Here is a 21829-nt window from a genome sequence, read left to right on the forward strand (position 1 = left end):
GGCATTCGCACAATATACTGAAATGACTCGAAAGCACTTGAGATATTTGATAACAATCACTCTGGACATTTGTCACCAGGAGGGACCAATCCAAATGAATGATTGGAATCAAATATCTCGGTGCTATATATTTTGCTATTTTTGATATATTTGATTACTGCCCTTTGTAATTTATATTCTGGATTTGCAGGTGATGCAGCTCAAAAGGTTATCTTTTTTTGGAGAACATACACATACATAGTTTACATACATACAGTCTTCTTTCTGGAAGACTATCACCAACTAACATAGCCAATGATGTTTGCAGAAGGCTATCAAACTATGAGTCATTTAAGGATCCTAGTAAAGTTTGAGACTTTTGGAGCTGGTGGGTACTGTTCCAGAGAAGGGAAATGGCAACAGAAAGCTGCTTTTGTCAAATCTAATGCCCTCAGTCCTGAGGTATTGGGCATTAGCCCACTCTTCCAGGTCTTATTGGGCATATAAACACCACTGGGTGTCTATTTTTGATTTTTTTTTCTTTTTTGAGTTCCAGCATCACAATGAGCTATGGAGGATGTACATTGGCTAGTTTGCATAATACACTAAACTGCCCAGGTTGTGGCTTAATGTATTTTATAGTCAGTCACTGTGATATATTTGGTTTAGCACTGATTGCACTGTGTTTTTAAGTGGCAGGCCAGTGACTATACTTAAAAGCAGAAAAAGCGGTGGGGCAGATATTTATATTTTAGTATAAGAACAAATGAATTCAATATGGGTAGCATGATTATTTCCATCTATTAAATAATTTTCCCTTCAGTTATATCACGGGTGTGAAACTCACCGTGTCACATGACATGTTGCAATGTATTGTCTTTTTTCGCATTGCTGGAGCTGGGGTGGGCACGGCCTCCTTATGATGCAGCCGGCCAGCAGTTTGACACCCCTGGGTTATATCAAACAAAAGGGGTGGCACCTTTGATGGAATGTTTGAGTGGGGAGCATGTATGTGCATGCACCTCAGTTTGTGCAAGTCTTCTTTAGTTTGTCTTCCAATAATTGAGCTATAAACTGTGATTTATGGTTTGAATGTCTTGAAGAAATATAAGTGCTATGTATCATGAGATCTCACTTACCCATAATTGTTAGACATCAGTTTCCATAATTCCTTACCAGCATTATCAAAGGAACGGGTCATGGAAAATACAGAGGTTACTATTGTCTTCATCACCATTGATTGGGTTTAAGAGAAACCAAGTTGAGCTCTTTGTAAGGAAAACAAGTACTGTCAAGGTACAGCGCAAGCCATACTAATGGTGTTCCAAACTAATAAGTCTTAAAGTCTGGTTAAAATGGGTAGTACTTCTGCTTAAAGAAGAAAAGCATTCCTCAGATTATTAGTATGATTTTTTGCTCCTATATTCTATTGTTTAGGTATAAATTGTTAATGTAGAAATTTTACTTCCAGCCTAATAAGCAAAGGATTTAGCTGTCTGCCTGCAATCATGCATATCTATTAGGAGTAAGGTAAAGGTAAAGGTTGCCCCGCACATGCATGCTAGTTGTTTCTGACTCTAGGGGCCGGTGCTCATCTCCGTTTCAGAGCCGAAGAGCCAGCGCTTGTCCGAGGACGTCTCCGTGGTCATGTGGCCGGCATGACTAGACGCCAAAGGTGCACGGAACGCTGTTACCTTCCCACCGTAGTGGTCCCTATTTTTCTACTTGCATTTTGACGTGCTTTCGAACTGCTAGGTTGGCAGAAGCTGGGATGAGTAACAGGCGCTCACTCTGTTACGCGGCATTAGGGATTCGACCCGCCAAACTGCCGGCCTTCTGATCGACAAGCTCAGCGTCCTAACCCACTGAGCCACCGCGTCCCTTCTATTAGGAGTAAATCCCACTAAAAGAGAATAGCCTTAATGCTGATTAAACATGCATAGATAGTTAAGAGATAGGATATTGATTAATATCCGGTGTATTACAGAGAGCTGCTGTAACAACAGACATTTCTTTCAAGCATGTTTTGGTGATATATTTTCCCCAACCTTCCCCTCATGCACACATACCGAGACGCCTTTTACTAATGATGACATCTACTCAGTGAAGTAGCTTAACTTTTTCTCCTTTCTAGATAAACATGTCTGCTTCTAACAGGTGTACGACAGGCAGAAAGTGAACAATTAAATGTTTGCAACAAGACAAAGCTTCAATTGGCCCAGCATGTATATTGAAAACAGAGGCCATTTGTTACAAACAAAGAGGCAGTGTTAATGGAAAAGAAAATGGTACTGACTGTTCACACATCACACTAAGTCATGATGCAACATTAATTTATTACAGAGGTCCCATTTAGCTGTCTTCATATAATACCAAGCTAAAAATGTTAGTTTAGAAACCACAGTCATTTGGTTCGTACTTTGTGCTAGGCTAAAACCAAATAAGCCACATTATAGTTGGCTTTGGTTGCCATATCAGGTTTGCAAAAACCCAGGTGACCACTAAATGGCAGCAAAGAATCAAGACTTTTTATATCTTTTTGTTATCACTATATTCAAGGGGAGAGGGATAGTAGTATAGGCAGTGCTGTGAAATCTGAATTGTACTTTCTAGGAAAAGCTCAACTCCTATTTCTCTAACTGGAAAGAAATTCCAAGAATAAATCTGGGTTTTAATAAACAGCAACAAACTTGGTTCATATATAAAACATTCTATGGTAAGCTTCCCAGAGTCGTGTGTGAGATGGGTGACTATATAAATAAAAAAAGAGCTGGAGGCAATGGCATACCTCTTGAAAACCTCACCAAGAAAACTGCAAGGATGAGTCCACTCAGTTCCCAGGAGTCAACTTTTAGGCACACACAAATAAGAATTAGGCAGAACACAAGGGGGAAAGAAACAGCAGCCATTCCTACGAGGCAGCAGTTTTCATACCGCACCTCAGGCCCACGAAGAGGTTACGTGGCTTTTAGTTTTCAGAAAATTCTGTATTGGCCCCTTTCCCTGCTCCAAATAGCTGCTTCTTCACACTACTACTACCACCACTACTACTACTTCACATCACTTCTACGATGACTACTTTTTCCTCCTCTCTCTCTCTGTCTCAGTATTTTTCACATGTTCATAAAAATGTGTGGAAAGTAACAAGAATATGCTCATGGTCTAGTATTTGTTGATAAAGAAATCTGAGTTCATCTACACAGGTAGTTACAAAATCCTATTGGAGCACAACCACCATACTGAATGGAGTAAGTTTATTCCAAGAAATACAGCCATTCCTTCCATTTCAGTCCTATTGACAAAAAAGATAGGATGGTGATGTTTTAACTTCGTTATCTTCCTTGCATTTTTTTGAATAAACAGCTCAAGATGAAGTGGTTTGTCACAAGAGCATCACTCATAAGAGCTGGAAGAAAGACAAGAGGAAGCAGTGGTGATTCATGTTTCATGTTCCTATTTAAGACACCTTTATGTGTATCCCACTGTCCCCTTAATGTTCTCTGGCTTGGGAAGGTCATAGATGGGAACTTTTAAGCATAGAAGAGTTCCTATGTTTCACAGTCCCTATTTAAGGCTTTTGTTTTTCAAGCTTAAGTGACTTCAAATTAATCAATTTAATTAATTCATCTGAGATGAACAAATATTTCACTCTATCACCAGAGTGCAAATAATAATAATAATCATAATGTCCAAGAAAGCATTAGTATTCAGTGTCATTCAAGTTGATTTGGGCACACATCATTTGATCTGCATTTCCCATTTCTGCCTGGCCAACATTAAAAATGACTAATGAGGGGAAAAGATTTTACTTCACAGCTTGCGTGCTTATTACTGGAAGTATGCTGAGGCATCTTCCAAATTTGCTACTTTAGCATCAAAATAAAAAAAATCAAAGGAATAATTTTCCAGGAACTGATTTCAATACATTTTAGAAGAATGTCACAGGCATTCACCATCCAGATCCTGAAATATGGGCAGAAATATGAAAACTAAATAAAGATAATGAATATATTTCTGATGAATCCAGTGAAGACAATTCTGTTTGTGTCTTCTATTTCCATTATGTGATATTTGTGAACAATAGTGCCCAGAAACCTTACATCCTGCCCAATGGTAATGCTAAGAGTTACACTTCTGCAACAGTGAGAAGGCCACAGGTTTCCCATACTCGTGATAGATATGCTGTGAACCTCTATTATCAAGGTAAGTAAACAGCAGACTGCACAGGGCTCTTGCAAGCCTTTTTTTGTGAAGCTTTTAAAAGCCCTTCAAGATTGTGCCACTGAATTTAATGAGCAAAATGTGAAATAATTAGGGTTTTTAGTAAAATTCTGTCAAATAAGCATGATTAGCTTTTCTATTAATAGAAAATGTACTTACTATAAATCTTACTATAATGTACTTACTATAATGTACTTACTATAAATCTATTACAAACCCCAAAAATGGAATTCCAGACTACACAACATTTGAAAACACTGCTTCATTGCTGTGCTTATTTTGTCTTTCCATGCTGTAAAACATCTAAGGTTATGTGAACACATGAAATGATGGTTTATTCTTGCGTACATTGCATATATCTTGGTAGTTGGGATACAAACAATTGTATGTTGGCTTGCAAGATAAATCCTGGATGAAATATTCTAAATGCTGGATGAAATACTCTAAAATGCTTGTTTGGGTTTTATTAAGCTTCTGAATATACTTGTCAAAATGTGCAAAAAATGTCAGGTACTAATGGTCCTTATTGTTAGCAAGAAATACTGCTTGTGTCATGAGTTCAGTTAAAGCCATTTCCATATTAGTGACTTAAAGAGACTTTCTAACGTTACCAAACTGCTGTTGAAGTAGTGCAAGTCCTATCCTTATTACTATTATTTTGCACAATTATAGTTAGATGACTCCATTTAACCATAATTAGTGCAGAAATAACCTAAATAACCTAAGGATGGAAATATAGTCAAGATCTAATCCATCTTTCACAAATATATAAAAAACTTGATTGATGAAAGCCACGATGAGAGGTCAATTTCAGATTATGATCCTGATACATGAAGACCGTAACTTGGAAGGTAAGAGAAGTAAATGGCAAAGAGCATGAATTAATGAAATTAAATGTGTGTCTTTGGAATTAAGAAGAAAGGAGAAAGATATACTGTAACTTGAATGAAGATCATCTTAAATATATTTGACTGGAATTAAATACATGCTATATAAGCTTTCCAATGAACGTTCAAATTTGGAAATGTCTTTCCATTAATAACAATAGAGATTATATATTAACTATTAGTTTTTAAATTGTTACTTGTCCTCTCCAAGGGATTACACTGTTATAATAGAGATAGGATTATTTTCCATTTCTGTACAGTGCAATGATTTTTACAATACGTGCACTGAAACTGCTCAGTGAAGACAGTTTATAGTACAGATGATCTAAGGTGGCAATTATCAAAATGGCTCAAGACTCTGCTTCCAGTTTACAATTGTCTGTGCATTACAGATATATCAAAGCCACATAAGCTCTCTATTAAATACCTCAAATGATTTCAGATTCTGCTTAGGTCAAAACCAAAATTATGTTAAAGTATAAATGATTTTAAAATGAGTCCATCATGAAATATCAATATTTACTACTGTGCAATGAAGTCTGTTAAACATTCCTACTGGATCATGCCAAAAACTCAGTTCAGAATAGTGTATATTTTTACACAGTTCAGCCAGATGCATTCAAGTAGTATACAGAGATGACAGGAGTGGTTAGTCTCATAGTGCTGTTTCGTAGCTATTGGTAATGGATACACTAGTAGCCATTAACAAATTAAGCCTTCCACTTTCCCTACACAATTTTAATATTTTAAAGTTCTTTCTGCTTGTCAGCTAGAAATAAAATTTCAAATTTAGAAAATAAATAGGTGGCAGAGAAAGGGTATGAGATAGGAATCCTACATTCAAGAAGCAGAAATTCATTTATCTCTACGGTATTTTAAAACGTTTAACAACCTCATTTAAAAATAAATGAGTTTTCTCTCTGGCTCATGTGAAAGTCAGCATGCATTTTGGGATGGAGGAAATATTTTATTAAACATCACCTTTCTTGTAGCATTGGAAAATACCCAGCCAATTGCAAAACAGCATTTGAAATAGAACAAAAACAAACTTGTAAGAAGAAAGGCACACTGCATGGAAGGACAATATAAACATTTCAGAGACTGAGTGTCTCCATTCCTTTTAAAATACCCGACTCAAAATCATTCCCACCAGGCTCGGTCACTCCCAATTTGCACCAGAGTAGATCTTTATTCAATATGAAAATTGAAGGGTGTGTGTCCAAATACAGGACATCAGTTGTGTACAATTGTTAACTTGTCTGTTGCAAAATAATAGCCACAATAACCACTCCTCAACCTTATGAAAAAAACAAAAAACAATCTAATCCAATTCAGAAAATGGAACTGTGATTTTGATTATTAAGTGAAAAACATTTGGAACACCCCTCCGAATCCCGTGTTCATTGTGGTCCAGAGACAGTTACATCACTTATCTAGGATGGGTTAATAGGTAGATGCCTGCCCCCCCCCCGCCTTATTCTAGGGCTGAGAGAATGACTAGTGAAGTTACTAACTAGCTTTTATGCCTAACAGAACTAGAATTTACACTCTTTTTACTATTTATTTTTACAGGAGCCATGGTGGCACAATGGTTAGACTGCAATATCGCAGTCTAACTTTGCCAACTGCCAGGAGTTCAATCCTGACTGGCTCAAGATTGACTCAGCCTTCCATCCTTCTGAGGTCGAACAAATGAGAACCCAGATTGTTGGGGGTAATATGCAGACATTTCTAAACCATTCAGAGAGTGCTGTAAAGGACTATGGAGCACTGTGCAAGTCTAAGTGCTAAGTGCTATTATTACTATTTATATCTTCTTTCAACTGCTTCTGCTGTGACTCCTATGTCAAGGAAAGTCCTTTTTTATAGCCGATTGTATGAAGATGCCTGTCAACGCTGTAAACATTGGATGTTCCCTCTGACAACTGATGAAAATTACAGCCATTTTCTGCTTTAACCCGCTTTTTCTGGTATTTAGAAATCGGGTGCAGAAGTGGGGGTGGGTTGGGATGAAAGCTCGAGCTCAGCTAGCCATAACAATGCTGCTTTGTGGGAACCCAAGGACGAGCTGATGGAGGGCTGAGGAGCTGGGGAGAAAGCCCGCATTTTAGGCTAATTGGAGAATGTGATTTATGACAGCTTATTGGGGGTGGGAATTGCATTTTGTTACTTTGTATCAGGGAAGGGAATTTAGTTTTTGGGTTCAACTATGTAGTGCCATACTTGTGTTTCCTGAATAAAATGTTCTTTAAGGAAGAATTTTTGCCTTGAAGTTCTTTTGATGGGTTTCATCTTATCAGAACCATGACAATGCCCAGTTACAGATGGGGAACTCATCAGATTTGTAGACAGCACCAAGCTGGTAGGAATAGCCAACACTCGCAGTAGTTCCTCACCTCCAGTGGGCCTGCATATGAGCTTAAAATTGGCAAGATAAAATCAATTTCATAGGAAATTATGCTGCTTAAAATAGTCCAACTGGAGGTTATCTCTGGAGAGATCACAAATACAGCTTTAGCTCTGCACAAGCAACGTAACAGTTTGCAACAAGAAAAGCTAACTCTGTGGTAGGAATATATGCTCCATGAGAAACCTGGAACACTATTAATTAGCCTTGCATAAACATACAAAATTTCTTACCAATGCCAGATCCCCAATCCCACCAGTTGGAACTCTCCATGTCTCTTCAATTAAAGTGTCATTTATTGGGATCCAGGAGGTATGCCTTCTCTATTGCAGTGTCTGCCCTATGGAATAAGTTCAGCTTGAAATCTATGTGGTCCTATCTTGCTGGTAAAGATAGTCCTCAACGTACCACAATTGTTAAGTGAATTTTGCCCCATTTTACGACCTTGTCAGTTGTTAAGCGAATCACTGCAGTTAAGTTAGTAACATGGTTGTTAAGTGAACCTGGCTTTCCCATTGAATTTTCTTGTCAGGTCAGAAAAGGTGATTGTATGACCCCAGGACACTGCAATCATCAAATATGAACCAGTTGCCAAACATCAGACCCATCGTATGATCATGGGTCTGCTGCAACGATCGTAAATATGAAAAACAATCATACATCACTTTTTTTCAGTGCTGTAGCTAAATGAACTGTTGTAAGTCAAGGACTATCTGTATTTGTAAATGTTTTAAGATTTGATTGTTTTCCCAGAGTTTGGTATGTGATGGATAGAGCCCCTTGTTGGGTGTGTTCCTTACTTTTGTCTTGTGTATTGTAATCCCATCTTGGTTTTGATCTCATAATTTTAATGTTATGTGGGAAACTGGTAGCAGAGAGAGACTAGACAACCAGCATCTAAAGTACATCTCTGTCCACAAAAAGGTAACTGTGGGAAATTTTTCAGAAGGGACCTTCCCTAGTTTGGAGAGTAAAAGGAGAGGAAGGGAGAAATACTTTCAGACTTGCAAGATTCTGTTAATGTAATATAGAGCTAATACTTCTGGCTGGCTTCTGATCTGCTCTACCTGACAGGGCTAACATTATTTGTGAACTTCTGAGTCATTTTGGAGTTGGATGGTGTCTACATTGAATACATTTATAAAAGAATAAAAACAGAGGAAGAAACTTGTCTACCTACATGTGCAGAATTGCTGTATGCTAGTCCTATTTAGTTGCAATTAGCAATTTGGCAATTAAACAAAACAGTTGCTAAGTGAAACTGACTGCTTGTTGGTGCAGCTTTCTTTTGCTTTCATATCTGCAAAGGTAGCAAATGTGAGGATTGGTTGTAAAATTACTATTTTATCACCCTCTTTAGCACGAACAGTTGTTAAATGACAGTCTCTGTAATAATACAGGTGGTTTTAGCTGCTGAAAATAGTAAGGAGCTCAAAGCCATTAAATACATAGAAAAGGCAAGGATACAGACGTCTACATCAATGTTTAGTGTCTAGTTTCCTTTCCTCATACTAATCCCATTTGTCCATTTTGGCAATTCAGTATTTTTTTAATGAAATTCTGACTCCTACAAACAGATCAAACTAAACAACACAATGTAGTATGTTAAGAACATGCTGCTTTTTATATGAAAGGACTTCTTTCCACATAAATGTGACTTTGGAGGGGAATGGGGCAAGAACACATTTGCTTGCTTTGTAAACCTACCGTTGCAATTGTTTCTATTTAAGTATTTCTTTATCCTACTCAGTGTAGGAAAACCATATTAATCTATGATGGCAAAAAATCAGAAATAACCTGGTAGCAGACTCCTGAATTTTTTATCAGCTACTCCATAATACTGAAAATGCCATTTTAGTATGTGGTTTCTACATGCAAATTCAGATGAACCAAAGCATCATAGCCATAGGTCAGCAAGCAGATTTGTTTTTTAATTTATTAAATAGAAAAGTGAATTAGTCAAGATTTGACAACTAAATACGATTAGATGTAGGAGCAGTCCCCAGGTTCACAACATCCAACTTAAGGATAACCCCTGCCTATTATTGGTGGCACACTGGTTAACGTGCAGTGTTGCAGGCAATCTCTGCACACGTTGTTGGGGGTGATATGCAAATAATGCTCAAATTGTAAACTGTCCATAGAGTGCTATATGGAGCAGTATATAAAGGCTATTGCTATAGATGGGATAATTTGAAGTTTCTTTTTAAGGCATTGTTCTTGCTTTTCAACAGGTAAAGAACACCCTTCTCTCACCTCCAAAACTGTAGCTGTGGATACAAACCTAAGTAAAAAGCTATGAACATGCAGAATTCTGCCATTTATGCAGAATCTTATCGGCCAAACACTACATGAAGGACAAGAAATTATAATCTAGGTAATGTTGAAAGCCAGTGGGAACTGGACTACTCAACTAAATGAGCAAATCTGTTACTTTCAGTTTCTCATCTTCTTGCATGAAACTCATTCCATACAATTTCAGCATCAATTTCTGAACAGTTCACAAATAGCACTAACATTTATTTGTATGCATGTCCAGTGTTTTCTGATTTCAAAGTGTATTTTGAAGATACTTTTAATACACACTTTTTAAAATCTGAAAACTATCATCAAACTCACAGAAATATAAATGCTGAAGTAAAACTATTTGGTTAAGAGGGAATTGGGAGAATTTAAACAAAAAGATGAATAAACCCAATTTCTCCATCTCCAGTCTTCACCTGTATTTTTGGGGGCAATCCATTCTGGAACACCTCTTCCCCACAAAGAATTTTGCAGCTCTTGGTTTGCAGCCAACTACTGGCCTTCTGGGTACAAGAACACACGGATGCTGGCATTGTGTTAAGTTGTAGGAATTTATTTTAAATAACCTACAGTTGATTAAAAGGGAATTCATGATAAAAATAGAAGATACTTGTCAAGGAGAGACTGCGGGAAACTTGCCTTTGCATCACACTAAGCTAACAATGCTTCTAAAACTAACGGATTATAGCAAAAAAAAGGTTCACATTAAAATTCTGCTTAATTTTTTTTTATTATTTTTTGTACACAATTACAAAAGAAAAAAAATAAAAGCCCTAAATCTTAATTTTTTTAATTTTTTTTTCCTGGACCAAAGCTCACTTCCCTCAAAATTTTATTGACCTGTGAAAGTTCTTTTTACACAATAAAATCTTTCAAGTAAGAGAGAGCAGAAAGGGTTTTTTTTTATTAAAAAAAGTGGGGAGGGAGAGAAAAAAAATCTGCCATAGGAAAAAACAAAACAAAACCCACAAATGTGGATATTTCTCATATATATATCTATACATATATATATATATAATGTACTCAGAACAAAGTATGATGGGAATACATTTTGTCACAAATTTATTTGTACTCATAATCTATTAACCCTCCCCAGCCCTTTCCCTATCTTCTGCAAATCTACATGATCTTTAAGATCAAGAGGAAAAAAAAGTTTAAATATTTTAAAATAATTAAAAGTACTAAAAATTCACATTAACCAAAAAAAAGGTAACACTCAAGTCAGGAAGGATCTTCCCATCATGCTTTGCTTTGAAGAGATGTTGCATTTTTTATTCTAGGCTTCATTACCATGATGGTGACAAGTAAAAATGAAAACAACAGGTTGTTTCCAGGACCATTGTGGCCAAAACCAGTGTGCTAAGGGCTTCAGTTATGTTAAATTAATGAGGGGGTGGGGAGAAATTAAGGAGTCCATTTTCTATTAAAATATAGAAGTTATTGCAAAACCCTAACTGTAAAAACATATCAATATCTCATTGGATTCTGTATACAGTAGATAATGATTTCCAAGCTCTTCAGTGTAATGGCAAATTTGTCAGGTAGAACATTAACAAATTCTTCCATTCATTTGTCCTTACTGTACTCCAGAGATAAAACACAACCATACAGCTAGAATTTAGGTCTCTGAAACAGATTTAAATAAGTTGTCCATAGGACAACTGTCTTGGCTCCTCTACAATATTTCCAGGCATATCTTTACTCAAAGATGTTGGGTATTTCATCAGACACTCACTTTCCCCTCTGACACCCCCCCGCCCCCCAATATAAAGAACAAGTAAGGCTCACAGTTTATCAATCTCCCTAAAATCAGGCTACACTCATTTTCTTCCATAAAATCCAGCCCATTAAAATCACATTAAAACTCGTAGTCTTCATCTGCCATGTCAATTGCCCAGGCAAATTTCTCTCGTTGGGTTTTATTATATATTTTCTCTATCGGTATTCCAAATTTCTTGCACCTTAAAATTGGGAGGGGGGAGAGAGAGAGAGAGGATGAGAAATAGAGACAAATCAAAAGCAGTTGATGACAACAAAACTTAAGTATTGTACTCTCAACAAATCAAAATTTCAGAGATATACTTTCTAAATCTATAATATATACATGGTGGAGTGACTTGATCATGTCTAGAACTAATTCTAAAATCTTGTCTGAAATCTTAGGAAACACTGTAAAATAGGCATTCATAGAGGGTAGGAGCAAAAGCTTCTAATTATGCTTGAAATTAATATTTAAGATATGCATGGCTAATGTATGACTGCTAAAATCCTTATACTTAAGCATGGATCACTAGTAGATACTTCTATACCTGCTGAAGTATCTATCCCCATCCCTAACCTACTGTAACTGTGATTTTAAATCTTATAACCCTGTATATAAATCATGACACATTTATACATATGCAAACATAGAAACATTGCATTTCTACATATGTTGTCTTGATCTCAGTCACTACAGTGACTCCACCTTGAAAGTAATCTGAATCAGCCAGTCCACATCTCTGATGGAACATATTTGACAGTTCTGAATCATGTGCATTTTGCAGAGCACTACCATCCAAGGTTAAAGGATCAATTACTGTTCCCCTGAAATTTATCATGCGTTGGTTCAAATGCAGTCAAGAAACCAGGAGTCTGAGGAAAAAGGCTATTCAATTTAGAAAGCAAGTGTGACTAAATCCCTATCCTTAGGTTCAATGTAGCATTTTCCATTTTTTAAAAAATCATAAGAATCATCACAGCAAGACCTCAGTGTGACTTCAACACCTGATACCTACATGGCCTGGGTTTCCCGAATCTTCAGAATGTGCAAGTCATTATTTGCAACTCAAGCTTAATATCGTTCCTTACTCTTGATTTGATATGAATAGAACTTGTATTTCCAGGTTTGTACTTTTCTCCTTATGTTACATTACTGCCATTTTGGTCAGAGAGACTTCCTACTTACTGCCAGAAATGTCTGCTCCAAGTAGAATTTGCCTAAGAAAGCATGCTGCATCTCTCCTTACCTGAGTATTAATAGGGCAGGACATTAAGAAGATGGCTTTCTTTGCTCTAAAAGTTTATTCACAAGGTCAAAACTATAAAACCTGCTTTTTGTAGAGAATTTGAAGCAGAAAGGACTACATAATGGGTGGTAAGTTAATAAGTGATATTATTTATAGGTAACTTATTTATCATTTTTCTGTTTTAAGGATGTAAGCTGCCAAAAATGTTAGAAAAAGTGACAAACAGATGCATCAAATAATCTTCCAGTGGTGTTTAGGCAACGACATATTCATAAACTGGGAACTTGGCTTTCTGCTGGAGCACACAGAAACTTTAATCCAGTTCTACGTTCTAAATAAGTAAGTAAAGTGAGTGAACTATTATAAGTTTCACCTATTCTGTGACTAAAAAAGCCCCAAGGGCATCATTCAACTGTTACCTTTTTTAATACCACAATATGAAGCATTTATTTTCTCCAGAGTAAGTAAATACATCTGTTTGACTCACCTTTTTCTCTTGAAGTTATTTTGAACTTGAGAAGGCTTGTTCCCAATTAAGAGCAGTACTAATATCATTCCTTTGTGCAAGCAAGATATACTATTTTGTTTGATACAACATTTTTTACTAGATGTAGAGCACTTCTTTGAATATTTTGGCATAATAAAAACACCCCACCAACAAAAAGCTTTTGCTTTAACATGCTGCTTTTGTCACTAGAAGAAATTTCTACTTCCCAGAATCTTATTCTACCGCTACCAGATGTAGGTTTCATATAGCTTGAACTGTATCTACATCAGCCTTTTGCAATTGCTGCACGAATCAAGAAAAGCGAAATGTACCCAGCTTAACAGAACTTTCTTGGAAAGCTAAATATGAATATGAATATTTACCTCAAAATATTATCCCCCTTTCTCAAACTAGAACTTACCAAGCAACAGAAATTCTAGGATCCAGATAATTTAGTTTGGAGGTACTCAAGGCTATTTGCTTGTTTTCCTCTCGGTCTGTTGCTTGAACTTCCAGCTTCATCAACTGTTCCTCCACTCTTTGTACAGCTTTCTTCTTAGTTTCCACAGTCCTGTAAAAGGTGAAAAGAAATAAATAAAACAGGTGAGAACATTAGGTAACTTTTTGAAATATATTTCTCCAAGAGGAATTAGATATCCAGCAGGAAAAAAATCCCTTAAGTGGACTGCTAAGCACATGTTAAGTTTACTCTTCTGCAGAACTGAGGAGGGATTATCGTCATTTCCCTGTACTAGAAGTGTAAAATGCTTAACAATGCTTATTTCCCATGGCTCCGGATCAGAGTTTACGATATGTCAGGAATATGTCCCTTATACAGATACGATGGGACAGATAAGATGACTTATCTAAAGTGGCCCAGAAAGACCTTGGTTGGGAAGGAAATTGAATCAGAGGCCTTCTGGGCTTCATTCCAACAAATGTCTGTTCATGTTAAGATTCCAGCTTTTGCAGGATGCTTAAATGCAGAGACTAGGAAGACCATGGCTATTGCTTTAAATTGTTCTTTTGTATAGATATTTTTAACTGAGAATATATATACCTGACCTTACATATAATAGCTAAAGAAAGGAATAATGAATTATCTTGCTATAGACAGAATGTTGCTCATAACCTGATTAGCCAATTCTGATGTATGTTTCTGAACAGTACTGATACAAGGGAACTCTGCCCAGGGAGAGAGCAATGTATATATTACTGACTTCTTGGAGTCATGAGAAATCTATATACTACTAAAAACTGATGTCTATAACCTTCAGTTGGGTGAAATAGTGCATCATAGAGCAACAGGTTTTGAAACAAGGGACCTCAAATGGGCTAACAAGCAGTTCTGTGTCCAAAATCCAGGAGACATGACTCGTGGGATTGAAATTTGGCAAATTTGGCCACTTCAGTGCTGCTGCACTACCATGTTGCTGTCTGAAGATTTAATAGACTGGTCCTGCCCTAGCCCTCCATTGCCTGGGTAGACTGATCCTGCCATCAGCTGCCAGAGGATGATCAGTAGTGGTCAGGCTGATAGGAAGTTAGAAGTTGCTCCCACTCCCACTGATTTTTTGCCCACCCATGGTCATTTTATTTTTCTGTTTAGGTAAGGAAATATCTCTGAAACAATGACCTAACAAGTCAGATGTCTACTACACCCTATAGTTGAAGCATCTTTCCAAACATATCTAGGCATCTTTCTACTTGGTATAAGAAGGCTGAAATCTTGCTGGCTCAAATGTGCAGGACAGTTGCTAGTGATATCTTTTCATGTCTTGTGACTCTTGTATATCCAGGTATTTATTTAAACAGTCCTATGTGGGTGTTCACTGCCCTTGCAATCAGAACTATATAAGGGAAGAAGAAAGCCTATTCTCTAGCAGGTTATTGTCATTCCATCGCTTAACAATATTGCTCTTTACACATATGGAAACAAAGCTGCCTTTAATAGCTGCTTCACATGACTAGGGGGCTAGATGAAAGGGATAAAACTCTGTAGCATCTCTCAACGAAAGTCATGTCTTTTAAATTTCCTGTACTACTCACAGATCAAAATGCAAGATTGCATCTTCTTCTGCAGATGGCCACCCCAACATGTTTTAGATTATACTGATATATATCTATACTAATATAGGAATTGGAATGTAGGGAACCTACTGGCATAGTATACTACTCCTATCTATCTACCTGCTCATTCAATCAATCACCGAATCAATATGATGCCTCAATCACAGAGGCAATTCTAATCTGTCCATTTCAAAAATTTCCTTTCCATGCCTGCAACAGCACTAGGGATTTGCTACAGGAAGCAGTCCCAATCCCTTCTTTATATTAAAGCACAAAATGATAAATACTGGTAGTCCATGACTTATGTCTACAGTTGGGACTGGAATCTCAGTTGCTGAGTGAAGCAGTGGTTAAGTGAGATGAAACATGATCACTTTTGCTCAATGACCACAATCCCAGCTCTTCCAGTTGCAGTTGTTAAAGTAATCGCATAGATCGTTAAGCGAAATGCTGGCCGTTCTCCCCACACAGGAGGCCCAGCTCACTGTGGGTTTTTGCAGGCAGTCCCCATTCTTGTGATCATTGGAAGCTTCCAAATTATTGTGATAACAATCATGTTACTAGCTTTTGTAGCCTAGAAAATCCTTCTAGCCTTCAGTGCAGTGATGTTTGCTGAAAAGAAGGTTAGAAAGCTAGCAAAGGCCATTCTTCCAAAGGCTAGAAATATTTCTACCCTTCAGGATGATGATGTTCACTAGCTTTCCAATGCTCTGCCGCGAGCAGAAAAGAATGCCTCTGCAGGGGTGTTACTTCCAGAAGGTTAATTTTTCAAGTTTCAAGACAATCTATGCACAAATTCAATAAATGTATCTATATAGAGGACATAAGAAATGTTAGGAAATGGAAGGACTGAACAGTGTTTCACATGTTAGAAGGCAACAATAGCAACATAAATATGTTTAAAAAACCAACCAAGCTTTTTAGGAGTAGGAGGAATCTGTAAGATAAAAGCAAAACATGAAAGTTAATTACAGATTTCTACTTTATGGTTCCTTGCCTAGAAAACCTTTTACATACAGAGTGCTGGGAACTGATGTAAAAGAGCAAAGCAACCTGTATGTATTTATTCAGAAGGAAGACTTATTATCTTTGTTCAAATAAGTAGGCACAAAATTGCAGGCCAAGATCTGAAACAGCATATTCAAAAGCAGAATAAATATTCAAATGACAGACATTTTAAAAGATCTTTCATTTGGGGCCAACATGATATATGGAAATGCTTACAAATGTGGCTAACTCAGAGCAGTCAGACAGACTTACTTTTTAGACTTCTCATCCCTTCGGATCTTGGCATCAGCTTTGGCACTTTTTAGTTCTCTCTTGGCATCGGCCAACTGTTCCTTCTTGGCATCAATCTAGATCATGCAGAGAGATAGATCATAATATAGATATGGGAAGAATTGCTATTGAAAAGCTGAAACATTTACACAACTATTTTTAAAGACTGTACTTTCAGCTTCCATAACACAATATCTAGAAGGAAATAAAACTCTCAAGAATACGTTTTCTATCTCATGAATAGTAAAGTCCAATATTTATTTTTAAAATTTAAAAATATATTTGTAGAAGAGCAGAATTAGTAACTGTTTAAAAAGTAAAGGTAAAGGTTCCCCCGCACATGCATGCTAGTCGTTTCCAACTCTAGGGGCCGGTGCTCATCTCCGTTTCAGAGCCGAAGAGCCAGTGCTTGTCCGAGGATGTCTCCGTGGTCATGTGGCCAAAGGCGCACGGAACGCTGTTACCTTCCCACCGTAGTGGTCCCTATTTTTCTACTTGCATTTTTACGTGCTTTCGAACTGCTAGGTTGGCAGAAGCTGGGACGAGTAACAGGTGCTCACTCTGCTACGCGGCACTCGGGATTTGACCCACCAAACTGCTGACCTTCTGATCGACAAGCTCAGCGTCCTAACCCACTGAGCTACCGCGTCCCTTAGTAACTGTTTACAGTACCCTAAAGTAGAAGAGCTATGTTTTTTTCTTAGGCAGAAATGGTAATGGTTTTGTTTGCAACGTATCTAGATTTTATAATAGTGAGAAGTGGGGCCAAAACTGCAGTAAGCTTATATAGGTCCACTACAGGAGAAAATGGATAGCAAGATTTTAAGTCTATGATGTTCGTTAAACTAGATAATTGTTTTAATAGTTAAGGTGCCAGGCTAGAAACCAGGAAATTGTAAGTTCTAGTCTTGCCTTAGGCATGAAAGGAGGCTGGGTGACTTTGGGCTGCTCTTTCTCTTAGCCCACAACGTCAGGCTCTGGCAACAAGTTGTTCGATCAATTTCTATCAAACAATGAATCAATCTAAATGATCTAAAAAAAGCAGACACTGCACTTGCTAAAATATTTAAGAAAAAAAAAGAATGTATCATCAGCTACCAATGTGTCCCAGTATACATTAAAACAGTTAAAATAGCAATTAAAATGATCAGGTAAACAATAAAATTAATAATTAAAATGATTAAACCTCATACAATGGCTCTTTTAAAAAAAGAGCTGAAGCAGCAACTCCCCACCACCACCACCTCCCAAAGACTAGTCTCAGGTCACTGCTAGACAAGCTCACAACTGTAAGTGAATCTCTTCAAATGATATCAATAAACATGGAGGCATCCTCTCAGAGAGCCTGGATCTAAGCTATTTCTGACATTAAAGGTAATGACCAGCAGTCTACATTTTGTCCAGAAACAAACTGACAGCGCAGCACTTTTATTATCAGGCAAGGCATCAGTATAACAGTCTCTCTGCATTCTTCTCAAGATAACCAGACTACTAAGTTCTGCACCAAACAACAAGGGTAACCCACATGTAATATACATTGTTATAGATAAGTTGGACTCCCAGCACTTCCACCACAGTTTTAAAGTCATCATCTCCCAGTCAAGGATATAGTTGATGTATCAACTAAATCTGCTAAAAGGTACCAGTGGCCATTGCCTTAATCTGGGAAACTAGATCTGAATCCAAAGGCACCATGAACTGTCCATCCTTCCAGGCAGACCAAGCAAATTTATCACCTCCCTGGAATTATGGCCCCTAACAATGAGCATCTCCCTCTTGTCTTAATCAGAGAACAGAACAAAGTTCTACAGATTCAACCTTTTTAAAAAAAGAGAGAGCCAGGTTTCTAAATAGCAATAGCACTTAGGCTTATGTACTGCTTCACAGTGGTTTACAGCACTCTCTAAGCAGTTCACAGTGTCAAGATATTTCCTCCAGCAATCTGGGTGCTTATTTTTACTGACCTGGGAAGAATGAAAGGCTGAGTCAACCTTGAGCCTGTCAAGTCCTGGCAATGTGGGCAGAGTTAGCCTGCAATACTGCATTCTAATCACTGCACCACCACGGTTTAAGTACTAAATTTAAGGCACTTATACACTTTTTAGAATTAAAAGACTTCGGAGGCCATCAAAATCTAATATTATCATACAGGATAAATAATTCTGATTGTAGCAACTCTGAAAGATGGCTTTTTAGTTTCTGCGTAAATAATTATAGTAGAAAAGAACAAAATCCTCCAGAGAAGCAGCAATACACTGTCAAACAGCTACCATTTCCTCCCCGCTTCAAAATGACAATTTTCTTAAAATGTCAACTTATTAGTTCCAGCTACAGAGCAAAAACTGCTCCATGTTACATGATAACTGAGTAACTCAAACTGGTCCTGAGGGTGGTGATTTTTTTGTTAAGTGGTATATAATGATTTCACAAGGGTGTGGTCAGTAAATTAGTGAAAATTAACATTCATAATTATATATAATTGCACACACGCGTGCACACACGCACACACACACATATGTAAATAATTAACTGTTCTTCCCTGACCCAGAATACCTCTTACATCTAAAACGACAATGTCCTGAGAACCAAATGCATTTTCTTTATACTGTTGTTGCTATCACAAATTAACTCACTGCTCAATGAATGTCTCATGCTGGTTCAATACAGGTTGGTAGATTTTTTTTTAAAATTTCCCAGTCTAGACCTGAAAGAGAGTAACTAGCCCAAAGTCATCAGGGCTGGCTTCCACACCTGAAAGAGGACTGAGTCTTCCTGCTTCTAATTCAGCACCGTAACCACTACACATATTATTCATGTAAATCTAATTTATTTTGCTTTTACTAGATATCTCTTATTACTGTTTTTCAGAGTTAAAATTTACAGACACAGAGAAACACAGATTTTAGGATGGCTTAAAATGATGTGATTGCACATAAAGAAGGTAATTCTGTAACAAGACCAAATAGAATACATGGGAAGTCTGTAAAAAACCAAACAAACTCCAAACATTTGTGTAGTACTTTGAGAAATATGACAAGAGTTAATAGAAATTACCGTATTTTTCGGACCATAAGACGCACCGGACCATAAGACGCACCCAGTTTTTAGAGCAGGAAAACAAGAAAAAAAATTCTTTCTCCTTCTCCCTCTCCCTCTCTTTCTCTCTCTCTCTCTCTCTCCCTCCCTCTCCCATTGTCCCTTCCTTCCTTCCCTCCCTCTTTGTCCTTCCCTCTCTGCATTAGAGCAGTACCCACGGAGGTGGCCCTGCAGCCCGGCTTTCTCTTGCAGAAAGCAAGCTGAAACGGAGTGAGGGAGATTGCCAGAAATGCGAATCGGCCAATCTCGCACTCCTGCAAACTCTCTCGCTCAGTTTCAGCTTCCCTTGCTACAAGAGAAAGCAAGCTGAAACGGAGTGAGGGAGATTGCCAGAAATGCGAATCGGCCGATCTCGCGCTCCTACAAACTCCCTCGCTCAGTTTCAGCTTCCCTTGCTACAAGAGAAAGCAGGCTGAAACGAGGCAGATTGCAGCAGCGCGAGATCAGCCGATTCGCATTCCTGGCAATCTCCCTCACTCCGTTTCAGCCTGCTTTCTCTTGTAGCAAGGGAAGCTGAAACCGAGCGAGGGAGAGTGCAGGAGCGTGAGATCGGTGTTTCTCAGCACGTGCCGATTTGTGCTCCTGGCAATCTCCCTTGCTTTCCACTTGTGGAGGTTGGGGCTGGCCATACGGATCACCTTCGGACCATAAGACACACCCTCGTTCCCCCCCCCACACTTTTGGGGAAAAAAGTGTGTCTTATGGTCCGAAAAATACGGTAATTAACCTTAGTATATCTTTTAACTAAAAATGTAGCACTCATATTACCTTGGTCTGTAAATTTATCATGGATTTTTCAAAGGTTTTTGGAGGTGCCCTCTGGTGGTTGCAAAGAATAGCAACAGCTCTGTTGGCACGGTTGTAAGACAGGATCTTTGCTGGGATGTTATCATCCGCTGGAAGAGTTCAAAAGAAACACGTTTCTTTCCATATAGCAAGATGAACATTTATGAAAAGCTAACTTCCAACAACTGAAAAAGAATGTCAGAAAGTCTTGAGCATATATAGAAGTTGTCCCTAAATTATGAAGGCCGGAGGTTACTTTATGCAGTCTATGTAACTACTCCTAAAGTGAAGTGTGTATTACAATTAATAGTAATAAAGTTGGAAGGGACCTTGGAGGTCATCTAGTCCAACCCCCTGCTCAGCAGGAAACCCTATACCATTTCAGACAAATGGCTGTCCAGTCTCTTCTTTAAAACTTCCAGTGTTGGAGCATTCATAGCTTCTGGAGGCAGGTTGTTCCACTGGTTAATTGTTTTGTCAGAAAATTTCTCCTGAGTTCTAGGTTGCTTCTCTCTTTTGGTTAGTTTCCATCCATTGCTTCTTGTCCTGCCTTCAGGCTCTTTGGAGAATAGCTTGACTCCCTCTTCTTTGTGGCAACCTCTGAGATATTGGAACACTGCTATCATGTCACCCCTAGTCCTTCTCTTCATTAGACTAGATGTACCCAATTCCAGCAGCCGTTCCTTATATGTTTTAGCCTCCAGTCCCCTAATCATCTTTGTTGCTCTTCTCTGTACTCTTTCTAGAGTCTCAACATCTTTTATACATCGTGGTGACCAAAACTGGATGCAGTATTCCAAGTGTGGCCTTACCAAGGCATTGTAAGGCATTGTAAAGTGGTATATACACTTCATGTGATCTTGATTCTATCCCTCTGCAGCCTAGACTGTGTTGGCTTTTTTGGCAGCTGCAGCACACTGCTGATTCATATTTAAGTGATTGTCCACTAGGACTCCGAGATCCCTCTCACAGTTACTACTATTGATCAAGGTACCACCTATACTATACCTGTGCATTTGGTTTTTCTTGCCTAAATGTAGTTTTCTGAAATCAGAACTGTTTTAGTCCTGATTAACATAGAAAAGATGAGGCAGGCTGTTTCAAAAGTACTTACGGGTTGTGAGTTCCTTTAGTTGTTGCTGTAGCGTAAAAGAGGCATTATATGTTCGGAATACCTTAGCTGTCAGCCCTTCCATAAGATCTTGAAGATGTTTATTTAAAATGCTAGTCTAGAAGATGGAGGGGAAAAGAGGAAAAATGATATACCAATTCAACAAATGGTAAAGAATATAAATAAATTTAACTG

General features: G+C 37.9%; 1 protein-coding gene across 3 annotated transcripts in view; it reads right to left on the bottom strand.

Moving 5' to 3' along the window:
• Positions 1-10542: 10542 nt before the first annotated feature.
• TOP1 (DNA topoisomerase I) overlaps positions 10543-21829 on the bottom strand; it is a 60824-nt gene continuing 49537 nt past the window's right edge. For 2 of the 3 annotated variants that reach the window (XM_083359726.1, XM_083359727.1), the window contains 5 exons: positions 21638-21752; positions 20506-20633; positions 16624-16718; positions 13715-13864; positions 10543-11759 (listed from right to left, as the gene is read on the bottom strand). In XM_083359726.1, coding sequence (XP_083215852.1) covers positions 11657-11759; positions 13715-13864; positions 16624-16718; positions 20506-20633; positions 21638-21752 — 591 coding nt within the window. In that variant the 3' untranslated portion in view covers positions 10543-11656. Of the gene's footprint in view, positions 11760-13714; positions 13865-16275; positions 16301-16623; positions 16719-20505; positions 20634-21637; positions 21753-21829 lie in introns of all 3 variants that reach the window. The other variant, XR_014492128.1, reaches the window with a different exon arrangement.

The sequence above is a fragment of the Vipera ursinii genome (genome assembly GCF_947247035.1).
Source record: "Vipera ursinii genome assembly, chromosome: 3".
In the NCBI taxonomy this organism is placed as follows: Eukaryota; Metazoa; Chordata; class Lepidosauria; order Squamata; family Viperidae; genus Vipera; species Vipera ursinii.